Source organism: Anarhichas minor, unplaced genomic scaffold (genome assembly GCF_050575085.1).
Source record: "Anarhichas minor isolate MPS153535 unplaced genomic scaffold, ASM5057508v1 ptg000087l, whole genome shotgun sequence".
Lineage (NCBI taxonomy): Eukaryota > Metazoa > Chordata > Actinopteri > Perciformes > Anarhichadidae > Anarhichas > Anarhichas minor.
This window is the reverse complement of record NW_027466533.1, coordinates 4,001,371-4,026,593: the sequence shown is the minus strand read 5'-3', so window position 1 is coordinate 4,026,593 and position 25,223 is coordinate 4,001,371. Positions and strand designations below refer to the sequence as shown.

The 25,223-nt window shown below is 42.3% G+C and overlaps 2 protein-coding genes across 3 annotated transcripts; one reads left to right on the top strand and one right to left on the bottom strand.

The window, feature by feature from the left end:
* Window positions 1-1,416: 1,416 nt before the first annotated feature.
* On the bottom strand, window positions 1,417-8,346 carry LOC142938563 (uncharacterized). 2 transcript variants are annotated; one of them, XR_012949661.1, is made up of 5 exons: window positions 7,992-8,308; window positions 7,443-7,642; window positions 6,901-6,967; window positions 6,665-6,819; window positions 5,752-6,177 (listed from the first exon to the last, which is right to left on the bottom strand). XR_012949661.1 is itself a non-coding variant. In XM_076081833.1 (3 exons), exons 1-3 carry the CDS (start codon window positions 8,167-8,169, stop codon window positions 2,321-2,323), a joined length of 1,101 nt encoding a protein of 366 aa, XP_075937948.1. In that variant the 5' UTR covers window positions 8,170-8,346; the 3' UTR covers window positions 1,417-2,320. The 2 variants fall into 2 exon arrangements, 1 of the variants encoding a protein (XP_075937948.1); XM_076081833.1 differs by lacking the exons at window positions 5,752-6,177; window positions 6,665-6,819; window positions 6,901-6,967; window positions 7,443-7,642 and adding exons at window positions 1,417-3,085; window positions 3,159-3,316 and having other exon boundaries at window positions 7,992-8,346.
* Window positions 8,347-8,977: 631 nt separating this feature from the next.
* On the top strand, window positions 8,978-24,998 carry LOC142938562 (actin-related protein 3-like). The gene is made up of 12 exons (XM_076081832.1): window positions 8,978-9,206; window positions 13,150-13,205; window positions 13,496-13,620; window positions 15,018-15,128; window positions 15,474-15,569; window positions 15,780-15,887; window positions 17,084-17,227; window positions 20,540-20,713; window positions 20,900-20,992; window positions 21,691-21,816; window positions 22,733-22,816; window positions 23,940-24,998. Exons 1-12 carry the CDS (start codon window positions 9,163-9,165, stop codon window positions 24,033-24,035), a joined length of 1,257 nt encoding a protein of 418 aa, XP_075937947.1. The 5' UTR covers window positions 8,978-9,162; the 3' UTR covers window positions 24,036-24,998.
* Window positions 24,999-25,223: the final 225 nt, after the last annotated feature.

Genomic DNA, 25,223 nt, shown 5'->3' with positions numbered 1-25,223 from the left:
CAGGCATATATCCTCGAGGACACAAGATTAAGAAAATGTAGAAACTTTGCCACTAACATGCTTTTATAACATGTAGCTACAACCTGAGTATGCTCAGCTAGCCTCCAAAATGATTTTAGTAAATACTTTAACAAAAAATTAAACATGGGGTTTAACTTGAACTATATTTTAATACATATATAAACATATTGTGTGACACTGACTAATTGTATAGTTGTAGGCTTCTGTCCGATACCATACTAGATGTAGTGGCAGCTGTCAGTGTGCATTTTAAAAGTACAGCTCTATGCTAATACATTTTTAATTATACTGTAATTAGCTTGTATGGCTAGTATTCAAATCTTGCCGATGAAGGTGTTGGGTTTAGTTATTCTGTTTCCGAAGAATACGCCTATACAGACCCCAAACAACTGAACCTTTCCACTATGTTAGTTTTAAGCTGTAGGGAAATTTGCCCTTAATAAGGACACGGTGCCTGTTTACTGTCAAACATAGGGCTATCTTGTAAATGATGATGGTCATTAAATAGTTTGATCATCAAACTATTTAAATCAAACATCAAACTTTGATGACTACATGACAATCATCAAACTATTTAGCTGTAGGTGAACCATTTCCACAAATACATCTAGGAAGTGTTGATATCTTGGAAAAATTAATTGACATAGACTGTAACATGAAGTTGAGATCTTAAACAGGTCTTTGAACAAGTCAGTGCTGTTATAACCTGTGGGTCATGTCCTCCACTCCAAGTGTTCATCGATTGCCAGTTTAAGTGCAGACATGCATAACGAAGAAAAGAAGATAAGGTTGTCAGACCTGTTGCTCGAATGAAACACCTGTTGCTGGGTCCCCATATTACTTTTGTATTTGATATTTTATTTAGCAGATACCTTACACTGTATCTGACAGTTCTTATTACAAGCTATATTGGGTTTATTCATGTCTAACCTGAAATCAAGAGGGTGAAATGATGAAATGCTTAGTCTTCCCATCACCAACATATTTGTATTTTACATTGAATGGGAATGGGATTCACTCAATATCATGAAATATCAGTGCAAAGTTAAATACTCTTCAAGGCCTCTGGAAAAAGATTCATGCCAGCAGAGATTGTGTTTTCACTGCTAACATTTGACTTCTTCGGAAAAAAGCAATTTTTCAAAAGATTATTTATATATTAAATGCAGGATGTATATAAATAAATATATATATATATATATTTGACCATTTTGCCTTCATTTGATGAATAGAGGAAATAGACTGGAAAGGATTAGAAAGAGGAAGTGACATGCAGCAAAGGGACATTTTATGCCTTTGCATATTTTAACCTACTATTTCAGAAGACTTGTAATACAAAAAATAACTGTCTAAATTTAAGTAATCAATTGGGGAAGTTAAGTAATCTGGAATGAATTTTACAAAACATAGTTTTATTTCAGACTCCACCTCAGTAGCTCTTACATAGACCAGACTTTCTAAGTTCATTCCTATTTATATTCTGAAGGTTTTTACTGAGGGGTTTGTTCTTATATCATTCATAGCCTGATTTATACAACGTTTAAATTCCTAAAAAGTATTTTTTTATGGCTGTTGACAGTATTTTCAGATGTATTGAGTGATACAAAGAGATATTAAAATCCCCTCTATAAAAATCTTTGACTCTAATATGTCAACAAAATGAAACAAGAATTCTGAACCTGGCTTCATCTAAAGTTCAGATTTATGGTCTGGAAATGTACGAAGATTTCCACTTATTAATGAATTACTTAATAAGATAATACCTCACTTGCATATTTAAACATGAAATTTAAAAAAACTTGTCATACAAAAATAATTGTCTTGAATTATTATTCAATCATTGTCTTGTTCCTTTAACGGGGCAGAACATGATCTATTTGAGTTGGGTCTCACAGCGTCGGCTGCCTTGTGCTTACAGCTTTCAGGCTCAAAAGTTCCTCCCATGTTGAATAACAAACTGAAGGTGCATTGAGGTTCAGTCAGTCTGCATGGTTTTCCATTGCTGTAGATTCATTAGAAACTTGTTTTTGAAAAGGCTGATGTTACATGCGGTCCTTGTCATTGTCGTGCCCTTAAGTCCTCCAATTGTCTTCATCCTGTTCCCATATCTGGTATCACTATGGATGATTGTTGACAACCTCTACAAAGTGCTACTAAGTGCTGACACGTCACAAATATCAAGTCTTCTGCAAGGCATTTAAGTGTTCCAATTCTCAAGAAGCTTTCTGACCTACACTCACTGACTGAGATTACTGTAATCACAAAATATAGTGCCCCCCCCCCCACTCAATCTGAAATGTCAAGCCGATGGAAGCGTCTCCTCCCCAATCTTAACCATGTGTTGCTCTGTCTCTCGTTTGATCTCAGCAGCCTGGATAAAAACCAGGGAGTCGCTTCCACTCATCTCCCCCACTGCTCGGCCTTGCTGGACGGGCTGCAATACCCGACTCGTGGACATTCTCCTCACGTGCCTCATCTCCTCCAATCTCTGCGTCCTCCTTGCGACCTCACACCCTTCGTTCTTTCTCTTCAGAAACATCTGCCTCCACGAGCGGTGTGTCCGTGAGGATGCCTGCTGGGGCCTGGAGCAGCCACGCAACGCCACGCTCTCCCCCAGCACCAAGGGCGCCCGAACGCATTGTCTCTGCGCGTCTTCCTCCACCGCTTTGAACACCAGGTCGGTGATGTCTCGCCGAAGTCTCATCAGCACCATGTGGTCTTTGATCTGACGCATGTCCGCCAACATCACCTCTGCAAACTGATTGAGTATGTTGTGTGTGGATGCGTGCGGTGCAGCCGTTTGGTCGGGCTGATCAGCAGGACCATCGTCGCCGCGACCGCAAGGACAGCTCAAAGACATGACATCTGTCACTTGAGGCTGTGGGTTTGGACAGTGCAGAGGGCCAGAGTTCAGGCCGGAGGAGGGGTGGGGCTCATCCTCCGGATCTTGCACAGTCACATCAGCATCCAGAGGGCTGCCGAATGAGCTTCCCATCTCCTGGTCGATACTTCCTTCGGTCTCCAGCTCCTCCTCCTCCTCATCCCGGTCATCAAACCTGTCCTCCTGCAAAAAAGAGCAAGCACCAACATAAAAACAATGTGTGCAATCAAGATCTTCCGCATTAGTTTCAACTTACCAGGTAGGAATCACCTCGCCTGCGAACTATATAAGGCCTCAAGAAGTCAAGTTTCTCCCGCAGCATCTTCTGCTGGGCAGTGCTGACCTTCTCCGGATGCCACAGCACCCTCCCGTACTGAGTCCGGAGCGATCTGGATCTTCTCTCAACATCAGACACTGCAAGGTGAAAATATGCTGAATAGTGACTGAAACAGCAGTCATTTAGTAAGAAGAAGTAAGGATGAACTGTAACACTGTAGGGTAAATCCACATGATGGGTAGCGGCAGTGACCTGTCAATCACAGTAAACCCGCCCTAAAGCATACTCTGCATTATGGTCTATTCGACCATAAATTGACCATAATTTACTAAATGAACATCATGCTGTATTGAAGAAGATTTAAAACTAGAGAAACTACATTCAGACTCATTTTTGAGACCAGAGGAGTCGCCCCCTTCTGGTCAGTGGAGAGAATGCTAGTTTTAAGACACTTCTGCATCGGCTTCTCTCGGCAGAACCGGAGGTGTGTCCCGTGTGCCAGCGGGCGTATGAAGTTCCTACACAAAGGCTTGGTACATTCCTATCCGTGGAGCAGCTGTGACCCCATCGTCAGTTCTCAAGACCGTGGAATAGCCAGCCTATTGTGGGAAGCACTCCAGCCGGGAACCTACAGCTTTCCACAGCAGTGTACGTCAGTGGAGCATCGTTCTTCAAACTAGAAAAGGTAAATGAAGAAATGTTCGGGTTTGTTGAATCTGTAGCACCTACAGTATATGTGCGTTTTGATCTGAAATTCAAGGAAAGGCTATACTATATAAACCTTTTTCGTCTAATTATCAAACACCACCAGGTCTGCAGCTCTTCCTGAGGCATGCCAGAATGTTCATCGAGCCAGCTATCGTGAACAAGTGGACTACATCCCAGGGAGCGATGCTACAGCAGCTCAGTGGAGAGGACAGAGTCATAGTTGGTGGTCTCTCCAGGTATTTACATAGTACTGAGTTTGTAAAATCAAGAAAGTGTTTCTTATGTACACAATGTAATCCGTGTGTAGTATCAGACCACATGTGGAGTAATGTAAACATTGTAACCATCTTCTCACAGGCCACTCTAAGTATGGAAGCTCCACCATGAGGAGCCTCAAGACCAACACTGCTGTTGATATCGAGTTGGTTGTGTGTGATGAAATTAACACGTTTTTACTTTTTACCAGCAGCATTGTATGTATGTAACAGTTCCAAATAAAATGAATCTGTGTGTGTGTGTGTGTGTTTACAGAGCAATGAGGTTGGTGGAAGTGTCCACATGGAAAAAGAAGGTCTGAAGAGAAGTGTGGCATTGTTGGAGGAAAGTGGTGTGACTCACGACTACATGGCCACAGACCGTCATCCACAGATACAGTAATTCCTAAGGACACTAACGAAACCGAGGAAACGAGAGAGAGACGTGTGTTGACCAAATTCATTGACCCGTAATCTAGTCAACTTTGATTTGTGTTCATTTTAAGTAAATTTGATGTGCGTGTGCGAGAGATAGAGAAAGACCTGCTCTTGTTTTTTTCTTCTGTTTGAGTTTATAGAGGAAGATCTTAAGTATCAAGCATGACCTCTTATTATTAACGAGTACTATAATATTCTGTTGTATTTTCTGTAACTAAACAACCAATCTACTTCCTGTTTACACCGGCACCCACATGCAGTGTACGTGAATAGTCACGTGATATTGGCTTTCAGCCGTGTTATTATGGACGGAAATCCTTTAGAAAACGATGCTGAAACGTCTGTGTGGACATACAGTAGATCGTTCTCAACGTATTAGTGAGGATGTAGCCTCACACCAGCAAAGGGTGATTTGATTATTTAAGGTGTGACCTCTCACAGGGCTGAGCTGTTCTTCACACGACATCAAACGTTTCCCTCACAATGATCTGATAATTAATGTATAATAGTGTCTCTAACACTGAGTCAAAGCAGGGACCCCACTAAATGACTGGCAGCAGGTGAGTTGGTCAAATACTTTATCACATAACTCATCAAGGACACGTATTCTGTAAATGATTAGTTGTCAGACCAAATCATTCAATTGTGTTAATATAATTGAGAATACCGTGTTCTCCTTTTTAGGAACTCCTGCCTTCTACGAGCTGGAGAAAGTGCTGACCAACACGAGGGTTGTAGACAAACTGAGCCCCCACCACCAGACTTCCTCTCTGGAGTCTTTCCACAGCGTCGCCCTTCAGTTTTCTCCCAAAAACATCCAGTTTCCATTTCTTGGCATGCTGTGCAGGTCAACGTGTACTGCCTCTGCTATTATTGACATGTTTCTGTTTGTCATTACTGTACTTCAAGACTCTACCTGGCCGCCCTGTATTACAACGAAAATGCTTGGCACTCACAAGCAACATCATCGGCTGGTCACCCGCTCGCCCACAGGCCAGAGAGGGAGAACGCAGAGCAGCACAAGTGAAGACTGCCCCGACGTTCTGTAAGTGTTGCATTCCTTTATTTTTCACATCCATCTACAGAATGGAGTTACCATTTGGTCGGTAATATTGCACTTCCCTTTGGTTAAACACTCCAAGTGAAAGAAATAGCGTAAAAGCACACATAAACCATGAGGAAATATTGAATATATTGGGTTGGGCATTAAATACAAAACATTTGTAATAACTTCCTGTTCTTGTTTTGACACTAAATTGTAAAACAAATCTTTGTGTTTGTTAAATATTGCACAGGGTATGTCGACGACTTGATGGACCTCGTCTTTGACAAAGTCTTGGTGGACCCGGCACCGTACACGGATGAGGTATTGAAGATCCCCATCCCAGAGGACCTTTGTGCACAGTAGGAGAGGCCGGACAAGCAGGAGGTCATCAACGCCTATGTGTCCCGGTTCAATCAAGAGGCGGTCTGAACCCTATGCAGTGTCCTCGGGCATCAGGAAACTCCCTGTGAATCCGAAGTGCTACACGGGCTGAGATGGCGACTCCGATCCTCCCAGCACCAGCTCACAAAGAAAGCTCCTAGAGGCTAGATACCTGTAACGACGAAGAATTGAACAATATATTTAGTCAACAGCTTCTATCGATCTATGGTGGGTCTCAACCAAATATTATGTTATATGGGTTCAATGAATCCCTTTTTTATCATCACAAAAGTGACTTTACTATATGTTGTGACAACACAGTGCACATAGTATATTTTTTAGATTTTATTACTGCGTAGTTCAACTGTTGTTTGGATTTACAGTATCTGTAAAAATGTGTCATGTGAGTTCATGTTTAATATGTAAAGTATCTGCTAATGTAAAATAGCACGATGTAACAAAAACAATCTGATGTTGGGGCGATATTATGAGGTGTATTATGCCGGTAATGGTGTGTTGTGAACATTATGTCAGGTCCACTGATGTAATGGAAAGGAACTCTGCATAAAGTCTTGTATACAAGTATTTATTTTTCATAAACAGCATATATCTAAAATTTTACATTTTGATTGAAATTATGATGATTAAAAACCACTTACGGCTCTATTCCCCTCATCCGTTAAGCCCCGTAGTCAGCTCTGTATATATTCAGTGCATTGTGCAAGGAGAGCACATTCAGGCACACAGAGTCCAACCCATGATGTTCCACCATGCACCAAAGGTTTTCCTCCAGCTGCTGCATCCGTCTGGTAACCTAGTATGAATTACATGTGGTAAATAAATGGAAAATATAATCTCTAAACAGACAACTTGGTATAGATGACAATAATGTTACCTGTGGTGTCTCCGTGCAGCATGCATCTTCTGGTTCTGCTTCATCGTTTCAGGTTCCACGTGAGCTCCTGAACAAATCAATGACGAATGTGAGACTTTCAACAACACATGAAGCTGATGAATATAGAAACATGACAGAAGTTGCTGACAAGCTGTGGAGTATGAGCAGAAAGCTTTATCAAATTTAAAATGCACATCTTGTTGGAATATTGTAAAAGTAAGTTGTGGCGCGTAATGTTGAGATGGCGCACAAGCACGAGCGTACAAAACACTGCACTCAGCCCCACTAACGTGAGAGGACGAGGATGATTGTCAACATCGATTCAACTACAACTGTACATTATGAATTGGAAAACGTAGCACCTAACGTCAACAACACTGAACTAATTACAATATAGTTAATGACTAAATAGCTCACTGTAAAGTTAGTTACGGAGCGAATGGAGACAGTAGCATTAGCGACCTAGCTACAATTAGCCACCATGTCACACGCACACACACACACACACACATTAAGTTATCGAAATAAAAGTGTCAACTAACCGTTGAGAAACGTCCCGCTTTATTCTCAAGGTTCGAACCGCTGTCCTTGTTGTGGGTCCGGCTCAGGTTCAAAGAGATATGGTGAACTGCTGTGTTTCTGTTTGCAGCCATGTCTGTTCTTCATCATTTCCTGAAGGTGTACACCGTAACCACGGCAACAAGGAGCGAGGGGCGGGGCGCCATGGGTTGGAGAGCTTCAGCTAGTTCCGCAGAGGGGCGTGGTTGAGCGGCAGCTCATTTGCATTTAAAGCTACAGACTAGTGCTAAAATGCATGATCTGTTCGTTTTTGGCCAAAGACTTCAATGACATGGGTTGGAGACTTCAGAGACCTCTATTAACTTGTTACAAAGGAGTAGAATAGGGGATCCTTAAACATTATGCTAGCCAACTCATATTCCATAAATACAAACTTGAATAAAGTTCAGCCGGGTGCACTTCACACTCCCCAGCTGTGCATGTTGGGTCAGGTTATTTATGCAACACTAACTGAACGCTTCATCAACAGTATACGCTGTCATCGTGTTTCACCACTCATCTTACACGTTTACCTGGCTTTCCGATGGACATTGCGAACTCGGTCCACAGCTTGGTCTTTAAATCCTTGTCGTAGTAAGAATCGACCGAGGAGTTAAAAAGGCTCTCGTGTCTGCGCCAGAAATCGATCAGCATGTTGTCCATTGTAGGACCCCAGTGTGGCCCCCGTATCTGACCTCGAAAGTGTGTCATAGCCTGTGGACAAAACTCCCGCTGTCTATCATAATGTATATTCACGGTTTGTTCATCTCACGGATTATGTTTCGCTTCTTCTTAGTTTGGCTTCACCCCGGATGGAGTAAAACCACACGACGATTACTGCCACCAACTGATCTGGAGTAAGGACTGTCGATGTTATGAGTTTATGTCCCACATATGAATACAAGTATAATCAATATTTAGTAGTTGATACCATTATTATACTGGTTTTATTTTACTGTGGTTTACAGCCATGTATTAGATATATCTAAAATTATATGGCGAGAGAGAAGGCATACATATACATTATATATATATATATATATATATATATATATATATATTCAATAATAATAATAAATAATACAAGTAATAAGAATAATTATATAAATTTTAATGTCCATATAAATTACGTTTTGGAGCGGTAATTAATGTATAATATCCATGAAATATCATAAAGGATTGTTATTTAATTTTCTCTTCGATATTGATTGAAGTTTGAAAACAACACGAACTGTATATACATGTATTATCCACGTAAGAAAAGGACGAGGATTTCTTATAAATAAATAAACCACAAAGAAATAGTAATATTGGTTTATTTTACAGTAAACACACATGCACACTGTGGAAACTGAAGAAAAGGCAGCATACAAATAACTTAATTTACATAGTGAACATGAAATCAAATAAAACAAAGTGAGCTGTATTGATACAAGATATACTCTCGTGCATCCGTCCATGTCAACTGATGCCGTCGTCCTCTCTCGATGATTGACAGCTGCACAGCCCTGCCTGCGTCGCTCTCCACCCGGCCTCCGCCATCTTGCCTCTCTCCCTGCCTGCCAGAAGCCGAGTGCGGAAGTGGAAACGGCACTGTGCGGGCTCAGGGTTCCGCCTGTGGACGGCTTACTATATCCTCCAGCCGACACAGCCTGCTATCCATCACATTTTAACCGCTTCTAACCAACAGAGACCCGGGGAGAGATGGCTGGACGGTTACCGGCGTGTGTTGTCGACTGCGGCACAGGGTAAGCTGTTCTAACCGAACCACCGTGCACACAGGGGGCTCGGGTGTCACGGAGAGGCTGAGTACGGTCAGGGACTGTCAGTGTCAGCAGCAGCAGCAGCAACTGGGTGTGTGTCTATCTCAGAGTGTATGCAGACGGCTAGCCAGCGAGCTAATATGCTAACGAACAGCGAACTGTGATTTACTCTCTCCCGGTTACATTCGGAGAGAAACTCGGTCCGGTCATTTGAGCTGCTCTGCCGTGCTCTGTCACCGTTTATTTTTCATGTTCGGTTCCATACTCGTTCGCTAGTCTCATCATTAGCAAGGATTCATCTCTAGGCTGTGTTTTCTTCCTGTCGAAGGGAAGAGTCCAGCCAGTGAAACGCTATGATGCTGGAAGGCACAGCTGGTTTCATTCATTGTGAGCTGGCGGGCCTTTACGGTCTAACGTTCTATGTTCATTTGTAATATGTTGACACAAAACGTGTGCATTGAAGATGTGAGAGTTTAGCTAGTGCAGTGCAGAAAATCTTTTCGCTCGTTAGTCTGGATTTGAGCAGGCGCAATACTACTTCCTACTCAGCCTCTACTTCCTCATTCACGCTTTTTAGTCCATATATGGTGGTTTCTGGGCATCCGAGCATGCTGTTTTGATTAACTTCTCTAATTTATTTTCTTTGCCAGGCTACCGGCTATTTTCCTAAACGCATTGTCTAAACTTTATTGACCTAATACGATTTAGCTTTAGCAGCAAATGTTGCGTTAAAGGACAGACAGAATAATTCGGGACTAGATGGTCTCTTCGCTCCTCCTGCAGCGGTGTTTGTATGGATTGGTGTGCATACCTCTCCATGCTTTTGGTATTTGGTATATTCTCACTTCTGATCATATTTTCCCTTTAGATGAAGGTTTAAACAATGTCTTTTGAAGATATACTTGAGTCGTAATCGTTTTATTACTGTATCCACATGATCAACATTCTCTTAGTGAGGAAGAGAAATGAACTACTGCCGACATGCAGATTAGTCCAAATAACAGTACTCAGCAAGATAGCTATGCTCAGTCAGTTTTGGGGGTCTAACAGTGGTTTGCGTTGCTTGCATGTAGAGGCTTGAACTGGCCACACTTCTCATTGCATACCTCTCCACTCGTCCCCCCCACCCTCCTCCCTTCAGGCTGTTAACCAGTGTGCTGCTTCTGATCTGCACCGGGACAGCAAAAGAAAGTGCAGCTGAGAATTCGCTTGGCCTGCGCTAGTTTCTACTCATCGAGCAGATGGCCAAACCTTACAGTCATAACACATATGTTCCAATATCAATGACTACACAATTTACTTTTTTTTTTAAATCTCCAGAAATAACACTTGGTCATTTTGTCACAGTTTAAGTTGCTTCACGATTAGTTGTTTTTCAGCGCAAATGTTGGCATGCTATGCCTCTGCAGCTTAGCCAAAGAGTGCCAGCTGTGGGCAGATGTTGTAAAGTGCTGAGGGAGTTCAACAGCTGTCTCCGAGTCATGCTGATAAAGTCCAAACCAGCGACAACTTCCCTTCCTATGACACTTCAATCTATTATTAGAGGAGACTACTTGGCCACGCGGTGAAAGAACCACAGTCACATCCAGACTCGGGTATGGTGTTTGTTAGGTTGTCTTTAGTTTGTCTCATCAAGGCCTCCGTAGCAGAAACAGAAATCTCAGGTGTTGCAGCTTAGTGCAGTCAAAGGTTCGGGTGGAGTAGTTCCTCATCTGGCCTAAGCAAACAAGTCGGAATTTCGTAACATTAGGCTGCAATCATTAATGAGCCTCAGTCAGTGTGGTAATGAATGAAATCACAAGGTGAAGTTATAGAGGACAAAAGTAGGTGCTTCATTGAGCTAACAAAGCGCTCGGCTCCATCTGTGCGATGATGTCCACCGTCAGACACGCGGCGCACAGAAAGCCTGTCGAGGCAGGTCCAGGCAGACAAGCTGGGACTGTTCTGTGGTATGAAGGTGTTCAGAGTTACATTCTGTCACCGTCAGCCCAGAGTGTTGTTACTCTCATGAGGCTGTTGTTGTGTCTCTGAATGGCAATCCATGCTTTTTGTGATTCAAATGACAAAGTGACTGAAGAGGCTGGTCCAAACAGTATGTAAAGTGATGCATTTGATCAAAGAGCAAAGTAGTGGCTGTGACCAAACTCCTGCACACAGGCCTCTGTTAAGCCCAGAGCCACGAGAAGATGCAGTAAGTCGCTGGTGGGAGAAGTTCCCCCGTGTGGGCAGTATGAACCTAGACCTCAGAGATCGACATTTTGTGCCATTCTTTCTATTAATACTGCACATAGAGGAGCTGCCAACTATTTTTCCCTGTTTCCTGCTGTATTTGAACACAATCTATTGCATGCTCCCGTTGTGTTCTGTCTCCTGGCTCTACCTTAGAAAATCAACATTGGCAGCGCTGTTGGTTTTTCAGTGTGCTGGACAGATATGGGAAGTTGCCAGATAAGATTATATAACTTTATGCACACAGAACGCTGTTTTCAGCTCCTGACAAACCAAAAGTCACTCAGGAAAAATGGTTATTTGTTGCTCGCTGTCACCTGTCGGGTAGTGTCGGTTCATGTCAGAGGAGGGTCATTTCTGAGAGAGTAATCAAGGCACCTGTGTCATTCAGAGGTTTGACATTAAAATAGCATCTTTTTAGCATTATTTTGTGTTAATTTAGCACCACTTTTGTGCTATGGGGGATGCGTTCATTAGGGTTAATATGGGTCAGCATGTATCTTATTGGGAACTCTTAAGTTGCCAGGTATTTCTTTTCAGAAGCTGCTGCTTTGTTTGTTTGGTGTTTTTCTTGTAAGTGGTAGCGCTCCGTCACACTGCAACATTAAAGATGCTCATTGTGAGTGCTGTGTCTTAGTCTCATGTTTCTGCTTCCTGTCTGTAGTTATTCTACACAAATGTTTGTTGTTGCCAATATAATAAATGAGATGCACCATTTCCTGTGCAATAGGATGATTTTCACCCAGGAAGAAGAAGCCTTTGGTTTGTGTCCAAGACAGGAAATGAACAGATTTCATCACTTGTTAAATGTTGGAAGTTGGTACTTATGTAGATGAACAAACCAAAGATGTAGTTAAGGCACATTAAAACCTATTTGAGACTAAAGTTTGCTCATAACATTCCCAGGTAATTTCTTCTGATGTGGCCCTTTTGATAGTTGAAGTCCTAGGAGCCTCTATTATGACCAGGATGTGGCCTTTCATGCCCACAGAGCTTTGGCGGGCGCCAGGACTCTGCAGTGTCCTCTATCAGTCCCTTGGGCCCTGTGTGCAGGAAGTATGGGAGTCCTGTCTGGGCCTAACCCAGTAGGGACTACATCTGGTTAGCATGTGCTAACTAAACACACAGAAGGTTGTGACGTCTGCAGTCTTTGATGCTAAGGCTGACGCTGTCCTAACTGAAAGAACATAGACCTCGAAATGTTGCTTTTGTGTTCCACTCATGATTTTTAGAAACCTCTTTCATCATCATTTTATTCATACGACTTCCCTCTTTAAGGCTTTGTTTGCTTTTTTAGCCCAAAGCGAAGGAGGCAATGACGGATGCGGGTCACAGCCAGTTTATATTAAGGACCGTCAGTTTATGCAGAAGTTAACTTTTTTTCTTCTTCTCACTAGACAAATATGAATAGTGTTCAGTTTCCCAATACTACATGAATGGCTCTTTTAATGGGTTCCCATTAGCAAACTCCAGAGAGGCCGCTGCTTTTGGCAGCCAGCCAACCAACCCGCCAAAGGACAGTGATGGCATTGATCAAAACGATAGCACAGGACTAGGGGATGGATGAAGCCAAAAATAGCCTTTTAGTGTAGTAAACTCTCATGCATACAAATGGAGTGTTAGCGGTGTTAGCAGGTGGTCTGGTTTGTCCAGAACATGCAGCCTCTCTGTAATGAAACGTGACGCTTTTCTCCTGCAGTTACACCAAACTGGGCTATGCAGGGAACACAGAGCCGCAGTTCATCGTTCCATCATGTGAGTATCTCACACCCTGACACTAACAATGACCATGAGGCCTCTGTGAAAAGAGGAGCACGTGTGCCTTCCTCCTGTTAGCCGAGATCGTCCCTGTGACCCCGGTCACGGTCCAACATCTCTTTCACGTTCAGTGTTAACGTTTTAGTTTCGGTATGATTTGCACAACAAGCATAACATTTGAATAGTTCTTGATCATTTGAACTTATTTCTCATTCAAATGTACACACCTTTGTAAGAGTGTTTGTCCTCTCTGTTGCGCTCTGTTGAATCCTCCATTTTCCTGTCAGGTATCGCCATCAAAGAGTCGGCCAAGGTGGGAGACCAGGCCCAGCGGAGGATGATGAAGGGGGTGGATGACTTGGATTTCTACATCGGAGATGAAGCAGTAGACAAGCCCTCATATTCCACTAAGGTACACGACCCCGGCAGCTGAGCACGCCCACAAGAAGAAGAAGAACAGCCGGCAAAGCCAATGTTTGACGTTTTTCACTTTCTTTAGAGAAGCGCTGTATTCATTGCACATGCGATGCTTTTAGTGATTCGTAAACAAGAAGCAGGTCAAAGGAGAGACTTCACCGCCAGTTTGCTGAAATGTTTTTCTTTTACTCAAACCAAGACTTCATCTTGGACTCCTCATCAGCACATCGGCACACATTAGTTCAGATGTCCTCTTCAGTACAGGCAGCAGGCCTCTCACAGCAGACTCATCATAGCAGCAGAAATCCTCAGCGACGGCTCTGCTCCCCTTCCGTGTCCCAGTGAGCCAGTTAGCCAGCATGCACTTCACCACAACGGTGTCCCACTTCTGGACCACATACTAATTCTGAGCTGCTTTTCAGTTCGCTGTGGTCACAATAACAAAGTGTCAAAATAAAGTATACATGTGTGGACAAATTAGCTCTATTCTCATTAAACATATAAAGCAATAGAGATCACATCTGGGAAAAATACATGTGATTGTATGCGGTGAAGAACGTTTTGTTGTCCTTTTGATAAGTTTATTGAGCAGTGGCTTTCTAAAGATGCAATTTTATTAACGTCTTATTGTGTCATTTCCTGTTTGTATAAATGGCTAAATTTGTTGTTTTCTTGTATATTAACTGCAGAAACAGCATACTGAGATTACTAAGATTAGTATGTATACTGTGTGCAGTAGTATGTCTTTGGGACCTAAAGTGAATGCAGCCGTTATGATCGGTAGTAGTGTCACAGGGGAAGGACTTTCAGAGTCTACTGTCATTCTTGAGTAAGCGTTGTTGAACAAACACTGGACATCGTTCACTCACTTCACCTTCAGATGTCGTGAACGATGGCAGTCAGCTGACATAACGACTGCATGATGTCATTTACCATTTTAGACATTGTTGTCGCAGACTCGACCTGCAAACAGAGAAGACACCGTCCTATGTTGATGGACCTGTTGTCAGATTTCATTATGAAAGTGCTGTTATGTCACCAGAAATGAAGAATTACAGTCGGGTTGGTAACTTCCAATAAGAGTAGCTGCTCACATCCAGGATAAATGAGCATAAACAAACCTATTTGTTGGAATGCAGTGCAGATATTTGGCTTCAGTGGCTAGAGAAATCATAGCAGTTTAATCTGAAAGGCAAACTGACTCAATAAATACATAATATAGTGGAGAACAATGTTACTTCTTCTTTAAAGCACAGTTAGTCATTGAAGCGCCCACATTTGACTGTGCGTGTGCTGCAGTGCGTGTGTTGCATCTTATATTTAGGCTTCTTTTCTTTACCGCCATCGTATCTCAACACACTGTTCTAATTAGCTGGACCCTTGTACCAACAGTGGCCCATCCGTCACGGGATTGTGGAGGACTGGGACCTAATGGAGCGCTTCATGGAGCAGATCATCTTCAAGTACCTGAGGGCTGAGCCCGAGGACCACTACTTCCTCCTGGTAAGAGGCTTAAGACGGACTGATGGACATTTGTTATAAAATATCCGCCGCCTTCTCTCAGCGTGAAGATAACATTTGGGCTCATGGCCTGTCAACTACAAAATGTTGGCACAAATATCTGTTCTTTGCAGCCAAAATAGCACTTCTTGTCTCACGTAAGCTTGTTGCCACCACATGACAAAAAAAAAAAATATTTTAACTCATGCTAGTTGCATCCAGGCTTTCATAGTTCCATATTATAATTGTAATGGGGAATCAAAGCCTGCTTTTGTTACAGAATAACTGTCCTCTATGTATGTATGTGTGTGTGTGTGTGTGTGTGTGTGTATTCTTCTCCGTCTGCAGACAGAGCCTCCTCTGAACACACCAGAGAACCGAGAGTACACAGCCGAGATCATGTTCGAGTCCTTCAATGTGCCGGGGCTGTACATCGCTGTGCAGGTGAGCTATGTTGGCTCATCTAGTGCGTGTAATATGAGGAGATCAACTTCTCTTCTGATTTATGATTCTGTTAACCTAATATGCACTCAATAGTGCTTCCTCATGTGACCATGACAGCATGGTGTAGTAGGACACGGGGATGTGTTTTACATGTGAACACTCAGTCAGGATGTGATCAGCATGACATTTGTGTGTGTGTGTGTGTGCCAGGCTGTGCTTGCTCTAGCAGCCTCCTGGACGTCCAGACAGGTGGGAGAGAGGACGCTGACGGGCACCGTCATCGACAGCGGAGACGGCGTCACCCACGTCATCCCTGTGGTGAGTCTCCATCCATCGCTCGCTCTCGCTGGCCGTGTCGCTCTTCAACATCCACATGTGTGGCCAGACATACGGCTCATATGTTCCCACAACCATTTCATTTTCATACAAGTTTGTTATTTGTGTTTATTTATCTCAATTAAAAACAAGTCACAATGGCTAGGTGGGACTTTTTGTTAATTCCTTAGGGGGTGTGGTATATTTTCAGGTCTTGCACAGTACAGCGAAGACCCCAAGTGTAGTTGTCTTAGATGAAAACCAGATGTGCAGGAGACCAGGGGCAGAAGGGGGGATGTGTAGAATGAGGAGGCCACATACATTCTCTTACGTTCCTCCCAGATGTAAACATAACATGTACCCTATATAAAGATGAAGCGAGAGCCCTAAAGGCAGGGACTTTTCGGATTCGACTTGAGACCTCCGGACGATCTAGACATCCGTAATGGCATGTGTTGCTTGTTTGTAATAAACTTTATTATACCAGCAAGAACAGTGTCCACGGAGCATCCTTCCTCATCACTTCAACAGAACTGTCGCATGCAAGATACCACAGGGGCCTTTCTGTTCTCATTTCTGAGGGAGTCTTGGTCATTTACTTTGCTTTGTTCAGAACATTGATTGGCATTTCAAGCAAAAAGACCGTTTGATAATCTCTGGGAAGTATTCCATCATTATTCAAAGATGGTGAGTTTTCTCTAGTTTGTTTGAGTTTTTATTTTATAAAGATAATGACCAGTTCAGAATGTTGTTTTTATAATCATTCATTTTGTGCTCATTCCCTTAATTTTTACCTTTTTTAAAAATAAAACTGACAACTCACGTTTAAGCATGCTGAGGGGCAGCAGACAGTGTGTAGGAACAGTGTGTATTTTGAGGTTTCATACACTACGTGGACAGCACTGAGACATTTTCCACCCGTCTACTTGCTCAGTAACAGGATAGTGTTTAAAAGTAGGCCAAAGAGTTCCAGAGGCTGGAAGGAATAACTCAGTTTTAGGAAATGTGCTTGCAGAATACATTCAGAGGCTGGGTGACTGAGTCAGCATGTCTGCAGCCACTGCTGAACATGCTTAAAAACTGAGCCAAACACAACAGCACGGGGATAGGGAGGCCTCGCTGCACTGATGGAAGAATGTCAAGCTACACTGTAGACTTGTGGCGTGTATGACATGACTCTGTTTCCCCGTCTCTCTCAGGCTGAAGGCTATGTAATCGGCAGCTGTATAAAGCACATCCCCATCGCAGGGCGAGACATCACCTACTTCACCCAGCAGCTGCTGAGGGAGAGGGAGGTGGGCATCCCACCGGAGCAGTCGCTGGAGACGGCCAAGGCAGTCAAGGTGGGTCCTCAGCTCCACTTCCTCATCGAATGGCTTCTCTGTGCATCCTGCGCAGAGGCTCCAGACAACACACCGACTGCCCTATCATATTACACTGATCTCATATGAGAGACGTATCATTAAGTAGCTACAACAGAACATGGGTTAGTATATGACATCATACATTCAAAATTAAAGTAGATAGCAAAACATTATACAATACTGATAACAGTTAGAAAGTGAGAGAAAAAGTAAATATAGGAATATTTGAAGAATATTATATTGGGGTTGGATGTTAAGTATGTTTAGCTCACTGTAACGTTAGATATGAAGTCCTGACATGGACATTATATGAATATTATAGTGAGGTAGTTATTTATTGTGTTATGCAAGAGCTGCTTGTGGTGAAACATAGTTAAACAGTACATTTCCATCAAAGAAGCTTAGTCCTGAAAGCATCATTTAATGAACAATAAAACATGAAATGAACTTTATCTGCTAAATCCTCCTGTTCCTCCAGCTGATGGTACCTGAATGTAACTGTGCACATAGTTGGACATCCTGCTTCTCATAACTAGCTGTTTTTCATCAGACTACATGTTTCAGACCGTCTTTCTTGTATACCTCAGGAACACAGTTTGTGTTCATAAGTGTGTTGACACTTTAATCCCTGGGATTTCTTTTGTCTGCAGTCCATAAATATATCCTATCATATTGTTTATTGGAATAATGTGAAGTAGTTCAGTGCTTTGTGTTGGATTTGATTGCAGTCCTGCTGCATAATATAAAGCACCTCTTACTGTCTTGGTGAAATATATTTGGCATAATCATAAACACATAAACATGTTTTCTGCACACAGAATTGGAGTTTATTAATTTTACCACTTAAGGAAAATATCAATTGGATGGCATTGGAGACACATTTCCTTATAATTAAAGCGGTCAGATTTTTATCGCAGCCCAGTAAAGAAAAAAAGATGAAAGAAAGTGATTTTAGTGACAAACTAAAAATTATGACTCAGTATCTCAAAATAATGACACGGTATCTCAAAATAATGACTCGGTATCTCATAATAATGACTCGGTATCTCAAAATAATGACTCGGTATCTCAAAATAATGACTGTATTTCATAATAATGACTTGGTGTCTCATAATAATGACTCGGTGTCTCATAATAATGACTCGGTCTCTCATAATAATGACTCGGTATCTCATAATAATGACTCGGTCTCTCATAATAATGACTCGGTCTCTCATAATAATGACTCGGTATTTCATAATAATGACTCGGTATCTCAAAATATTCAAAACGTTTCTCATCAATTTGAGGTGTTAAGTCAATATTTTGAGATACAATGTCATTATTTTATGAAAGTTTGTTATGACTTACTGGCTCTTCTTAATGACTTACCGGCTCTTCTTTTTCATCACATTGGCAGAAACAGGCCTCCATAGCATTGTGTGAAGGCGTAGTGTAACATGTGTGTGTCTGGAGGAGGAGGATCACAGTGGGGGACTGAGATTACACATGAAGTTGTGTTTGACCGTGCTGAGGTCCATAACTTATGTAGCTGACGTGAGTTTCGGTCTTTCAGTCTTGTTGACACCATAGCGATAGTGATGAACTATGGATGTCTGTACTTTTGTCTTAATGACACCAGGTGGCACTATAGGTCTGCCTGTTACACTCAGCTGGTGTCCTTCACACCCCCTCCCTGCTTTTGTTCTGATTGTTTAGTTTGTGATAATGAACACCGTTCCTCAACCTGAGAGCAACCACAGCTCCAGATGAGTTTGTTCTCCATTGGCACGGATCACGAGTAGACATGACTTCATGTTGATTCTGTTTGCCTTCTCTTATTGTTGCTCCTGCCGTCAGTCACCACGTTTTATTGATTCACCTGAATTCCTCCATGTTTATTAAATAGCTTGTTACCCAAGACTTTGTCCTCGATGTCAAAGAGCATCATTCATTACCCCGAGACAGACGAACAAGAAATAATGTCGATTGAAATAATTAGCATTAGCATCGAGGGGAATGCAAGTCGTGCATATTGCCAATCATGTCTGGAAAGGTCCACTCCACTGCTGTCTGGCTCGCAGTGTGGACCACTGTCCCTGTATACCATTATGTTCTGCTCATTCATTGTCACTATTGCACCAGCAAAATCAATTACACTGCAAAGCTTTCAAATGGAATGCGTTTTTATAACTTCACAAATAGCCGTAGAAGCCATCAGCAAGGGAAACAAAAAACAGCCCATGCTCTCATTATCACTCCTGCATAGAAGAAGAAGAAGAACATCTGTATGACTCAAAGTGATGATGTAGATGCTTTAAAAACAATCAGTGTGTTCGCAGTATTATACCATTTAGAAATAAAGCAACTTGCTGCAAACAGTTCATTTCCTGTTTAGAGCTGAATTTGTATGCAACACATTATTTCCATAACGTTTTGTTGACCACATGCTAACTTTGATAGACGTATATCAGCTCTAGCGAACTAAAACTCCACACATTCCAGCAGCTAGCAGCGGTGCTAACGCTAACACAGACCACAGATTTTCTGTGTGTGTCCGAATCCATCAACTGGTAGCTCGGGTTGAAAGCACAGAGTTAATTCCTGCTGTTTGAAGCACTCGTTCAGGTTATTATAACCCTAACATTAGCTTGTGTATATATATATATATATATATATATATATATATATATATATATATATATATATATATATATATATATATATATATATATATATATATATATATATATATATATATATATATATATATATATATATATATATATATATACCAGATGTTATGTCAGTGCAAACACTCCCATTAGAGACGAGTGCAGTGGGAACAGGCAAAGCTTTACTCAAAAGTCAGCGCATGATTGAACAAGTATTGTTTCTCAGCTACACAGGATCATGAAGTGCACACTTGTTTGTAAAAGAGTGATGTGTTTTCTATCCAAAGCCACCAGTCTGCCTCCTCGACCAGCTGTCACCAAATCCCCTGAACCTCTAAACACACATGAAACTGACAAACGTTGGCGCTGTTCATTAAACAGACCGAAACACACAGTGACAGCCTTAAAACAAGACTTTCTTCCATCCAACCATCCAACTCTCTCATAAAGACCAGGACTCAGACCAGATCAGTGCAGCTGACCGCTAATTATCCACTCTGAGCTACCAGTTTCCATTTCCCCCTATTACAGTTTAAGACATAAAAACAACTCATGTTGATCTTCTCATAAGCTCTCAATCAATCCTGTTTGTTTTTTTGTGCAATGCTGATTACACAACTTTACCCCCCCCCACCAGGAGCGTTACAGCTACGTGTGCCCAGATCTAGTCAAAGAATTCAGCAAGTACGACACGGACAGCACCAAGTGGATCAAGCAGTACACCGGCATCAACTCTGTCAGCAAGAAGGAGTTCACCATCGATGTGGGCTACGAGCGCTTCCTGGGGCCCGAGATCTTCTTCCACCCAGAGGTCAGTGCAGTGTGGATCATCTGGACCGTTGTCATGTGTTTAACAATGCTGCTGTTTACACACGCACACAAGTATATTTCATTGCACATTGCTTAGACATATTTTGCGTGCGATCATTATTTTTGTAGCTTTTGGTGCATGCACCGCACAGCACAACATGTCTTCTTTGTTTACTCACCATCCCAGTTCGCCAACCCGGACTTCACCCAGCCCATCTCTGAGGTGGTGGACGAGGTCATTCAGAACTGTCCAATCGACGTCAGACGTCCTCTCTACAAGGTGAGCTGACTCTCACCTTGATGACGGCACGCGACGGGGCAAGGCTTTCCACCATTCAATAAGACCTGAAATGATTACATCATTTCTTACATATTCAGACCCATCAGTGAACTGATTCAAAGGTCTGTAAGATTTGTAACGATGTTTGACATACAGGAAAGAACTGCAGTGTTTTGTTATTTATATCTAAGCAGAATATCAGAATAACAGTCTTAAACTCTTTTACATGCGGTACATGCAGGTTTGTTAATCAAAGGAACCCCCGCTAACAATAATAGTGTGTCGTGCAGTAGCACTGGCCGACGTCAGACACTCTGGCGCTTACTGGAAGTAGTTTTAGTAAACGGTGAAGTCATTTGTCCAAAGATTGAATGTTGTCTGTAACCTTTCCCACTGAAGTCAAAAGCCAGCTGTTAGTGAGTGTTGGTGGGTTTAGGGTCCAGTGGGGAAGGAGCTTTATGGCATCATTTTCAGGGGAGATTATATTTTAGCTTCTATTCAAATTATGGCTAGGGGTCTTGTGTCTGATGATATTTTGTGACCTGCTGTACTTTCCTCCAGACTGATTGGACACTAAAATGATGAGAAGGAGTGAGTGCGGTTCACACGTCGCTGTTTATCAGCGGTCAGGCACACTGGCAGCACCGGGTGCTTCTTATTCCACAGCTGTGTGATCCCCATCACCTTCTCTCCCACAGAACGTTGTCCTGTCGGGAGGCTCCACCATGTTCAGGGACTTTGGCCGCCGTCTGCAGAGAGACTTAAAGAGATCGGTTGACGCCCGACTGAAGATGAGCGAGGAGCTGAGTGGAGGCAAGCTCAAGGTGAGAGTGCACTTTCATGCATACGCAGCAGAGATCGATACCGCCCGACAAAACACAATTACTGCGAGAGGAGTGAAACAATGTCCTTCGAGACCACAATTATTGTTGGCACAGATGTGTATTGAATGTAGATTAGTTGATTTCAATTGCAAATGTATTAAGCACAAACCCAGGGGGGTCGTCAAATGGAATGCAATTGAAATGTTTCACCTTCAGCGAAGAAGTTAGTCCCTCCTCCTCCTCCTCACTTGGTCGAGCTGTGAAGTCCGTACCTGTGATTCATCTCGGTGAGAATGGCATCCAGCCTGAAGCTGACTGGCATCTGTAAGTCCTCCTCAGGCATGGAGGGAGCTAATCCAATGCTGCATTTACCAAGTCATGGGAGCAGGTTAATAAGAACAAAACCGACTCTACATCTGTCCCAAAACATCCTCAAACAATCTCCTTCAAAAATGACATCACAATATGTACAATAAGTAAAACAACAGTGTTCCTGGGGAAGCAGGTGCTGTGATCTATGATAAAAAAATCAATGCATATATAATATGCTGCTGTTTGCATTCCTCCTGGTGCAAGTTAAAGTACGGCTTTGTTGGTCATGTTTTTCTTGTGTTGTAAATAGCTACAGCTGCATTCCATCGTGTTGCAGAATGAATCCCTGAATAACTTGTTCAGACTGAAGGAGTTAGTGTTGTAATTGTGAAGTATGCATGGTGCAGACAGATTTTGCTCTGCTGTAGAGAACATGTCGATGATATCTGTGAAACGTGCGCAGGTTTAAGATTCCTAATGCCGGGTCTTTAAATGCTCCTTTCAGTGACTCCTCCCCTTTCTGTCCCGTGATCACTGCCTCCCACACTGGAGCTCCCAGGTGGAGTGTAACTGATCACCGTTCTTCTCTGTCCTCCCTCCGCAGCCCAAACCAATCGATGTCCAAGTCATCACTCACCACATGCAGAGATATGCCGTGTGGTTTGGTGGATCCATGTTAGCATCCACTGTAAGTATTTCCAACATGCACCGCACTACTTCATCAACACTAGTTCCACATCGTGACGGGAGGAGGTCTACTTTTAGATTCACAGACGCTGTGGCTGTCAGCTGGTGTCACGCTGAAGGCCATGCACTACTTTGTTCAATCCCTATTTGCTGTGGAACTCATTGTCGTCCCACTGTGTGGAAGTGAATCTTCATTTTTCTTTTTTCCCCCCTTGATGAGCTATTTGTGTGAGCGCAGCTGATCATTTAACCAGCAGGAGATGTGACTGTGAGCAAAGGTCTCTGACAGGTGATTCACAAAAGGCTAATTGTTCCCAGATGGAGATGATTGTTCTCACGTTTCTCAGTTAAAGGACTCTGTGCTCCATATCAACAGCTCTGTAGGAATCTAGTTCTTCTTCATCATCATCATCATCCGAGTGGTTTCATTTAAACATTATTTGTCCAAAATTGTAAATAAATATGTAAATATTAAAGTAGAATCTGATGATGTCGTACAAACATTACCGCTAACGAGGTCGGTTCATTATTTAAACTCCAATCATCATTATTTTTTTATTATTATTTTGTCACAGAGCTTAAAATCCTGTTTCGTGCAAAAGCTGAAGATTACAGCGTTGAGAAAATTGAAACAGAATGTGAAGCTTCATCTTTAAATCTCTGGATGAATTCAGCAGCTCTCCGCTGTGTTCTGACCCGTGGCCAGCGTCTCTCCAGCGCTGCAGTGTTTTGAGTAGTTTGTCCTCCGCGACAAACACGGTTTCTCAGAAACAAAGTTGAAAGTCCAAACACAAACCTACAGGGTCTCATTATCCACGAGAGGCCCGTGCTTCTATGTGAAAGGATTTGAGCATTTCTAGAACCTTCACACGACTCGACACGCTGGTCATGAAGGAGAAATGATCAACTTTTCGGTTTGACTTTAAAGCTTTCACGTTTGCTTTCCAAAAAACACATCTATCTGATAGAAGATCTCTGAGAAGATGAGCAGCAGCAGTTTGTTTAAGATAAAAAAACATCACGCCCCAACAAAGAAAACAACACCTGCAGACAATAGATCTATTTAATGATGTGTTTAGTGTGTTTTATGTTCTCACCTTCATTTTCTGTTGGTGCTTCCACAGCCGGAGTTCTACCAGGTCTGCCACACCAAAAAGGACTACGAAGAGATCGGGCCGAGCATCTGTCGCCACAACCCTGTGTTTGGAGTCATGTCTTAACTTTGGCCCTCCAAACGTCTCACAGTGGGGGGGTGGGGGGGGTTAGGCTGTGTAAAGGACAGGAGGCGGGGGACGGTGGGGCTTCTGTGCTTTTTCATTACTTGTTCAGCTATGGATGTGTGGGACGGGAAGGCGATCCAGAATATAAAAAGGAAAAAGAAAAGAGACCAGACGCAGACGGGCTGGAAATTTATTGTGAATGTTCCTTTTTTTTTTAAACATTTTTTTATTTGTCAAAATGAGGGAAAATGGTTTTGTAAGCCAAAAGAGTTTTAAGAACATTTCTGTGTCTGTTGAGCAACATGCAGTGAGCGATGATGATGATGATGATGGTGTTGTTGGAGGCCTAGCATGATGAGAACATGAATAGTTCAGTCCTGACACCAGAACGTATTATTTATGTTTATAAAACACGAGTCCAGACGACATCCCATGACTCTTGAGATCATTGACGAGTTTAGAACATATTATTGTCTCCTTTATTTTACGCATTTATTTTCTCCAGCTTCAAATGCACACGTCTGTATCACGGTGAGAGCTTGTTTATATTTCATACAAAAAAAGTTTTTTATATGTAAAACTTGGGAAATCAGGGGTAGAAAAAGAAAGAATAGATAACAGTATCAGCAAGAGACTGAACCCACGATGCAGCTTTGATACGCAGTATTTCCTTTAGTCTGATAGTTCTCCCACGTGTCATCGCTGGCTCCCCTTTAATTCTTCATACAGAACTTTTAATTCACCACTAAGTCAGGATTCCACCTCTGTGATGCTGGGAAAGAAAAGAGGACTTACCAAGGTTATAAAGATGGAACTGAACGAGGACGACTGTCAGACCAGTATTGCTAGAATAGAAGTTCTTTTTTTTTTTTTTTTATAATTAAATACCAAATTATTAAAATAATGGGATTTGTGTATTTAATGCCTTGCAACATTCCAATAAAGGCTCCAATTTGTTTCTAAGTGCTGGAGTCTTGGTCCTTTCTTCTTCATTTCTACTCCATCACTGATGCTTTCTATCGCAGCCTCATTCACTGATCGATGTCACTCTTTGCTCATTCTGTTGGGAATATACACAACACGAGGGGCTGTCCGAACAGCCAAACGGGTGGAATGTCCAAAGGAATTTAATTCAATTAGCAAAAAAGGAGGTAATGAGTTTATTCTGGTTTGTTTGTTTGTCAGCAG

Excerpts from the sequence above, each read along its gene's own strand:
- LOC142938562 (XM_076081832.1), top strand. The coding sequence starts at position 9,163 with ATGGCTGGACGGTTACCGGCGTGTGTTGTCGACTGCGGCACAGG. Across the intron at positions 15,570-15,779 it reads GGCTGTACATCGCTGTGCAG|GCTGTGCTTGCTCTAGCAGC; the intron begins GTGAGCTATGTT and ends TGTGTGTGCCAG. Across the intron at positions 17,228-20,539 it reads AGACGGCCAAGGCAGTCAAG|GAGCGTTACAGCTACGTGTG; the intron begins GTGGGTCCTCAG and ends CCCCCCCACCAG.
- LOC142938563 (XM_076081833.1), bottom strand. The coding sequence starts at position 8,169 with ATGACACACTTTCGAGGTCAGATACGGGGGCCACACTGGGGTCCTACA. Across the intron at positions 3,317-7,991 it reads AATGTCCATCGGAAAGCCAG|TGTCTGATGTTGAGAGAAGA; the intron begins GTAAACGTGTAA and ends TTCACCTTGCAG. Across the intron at positions 3,086-3,158 it reads GGCGAGGTGATTCCTACCTG|GAGGACAGGTTTGATGACCG; the intron begins GTAAGTTGAAAC and ends TCTTTTTTGCAG.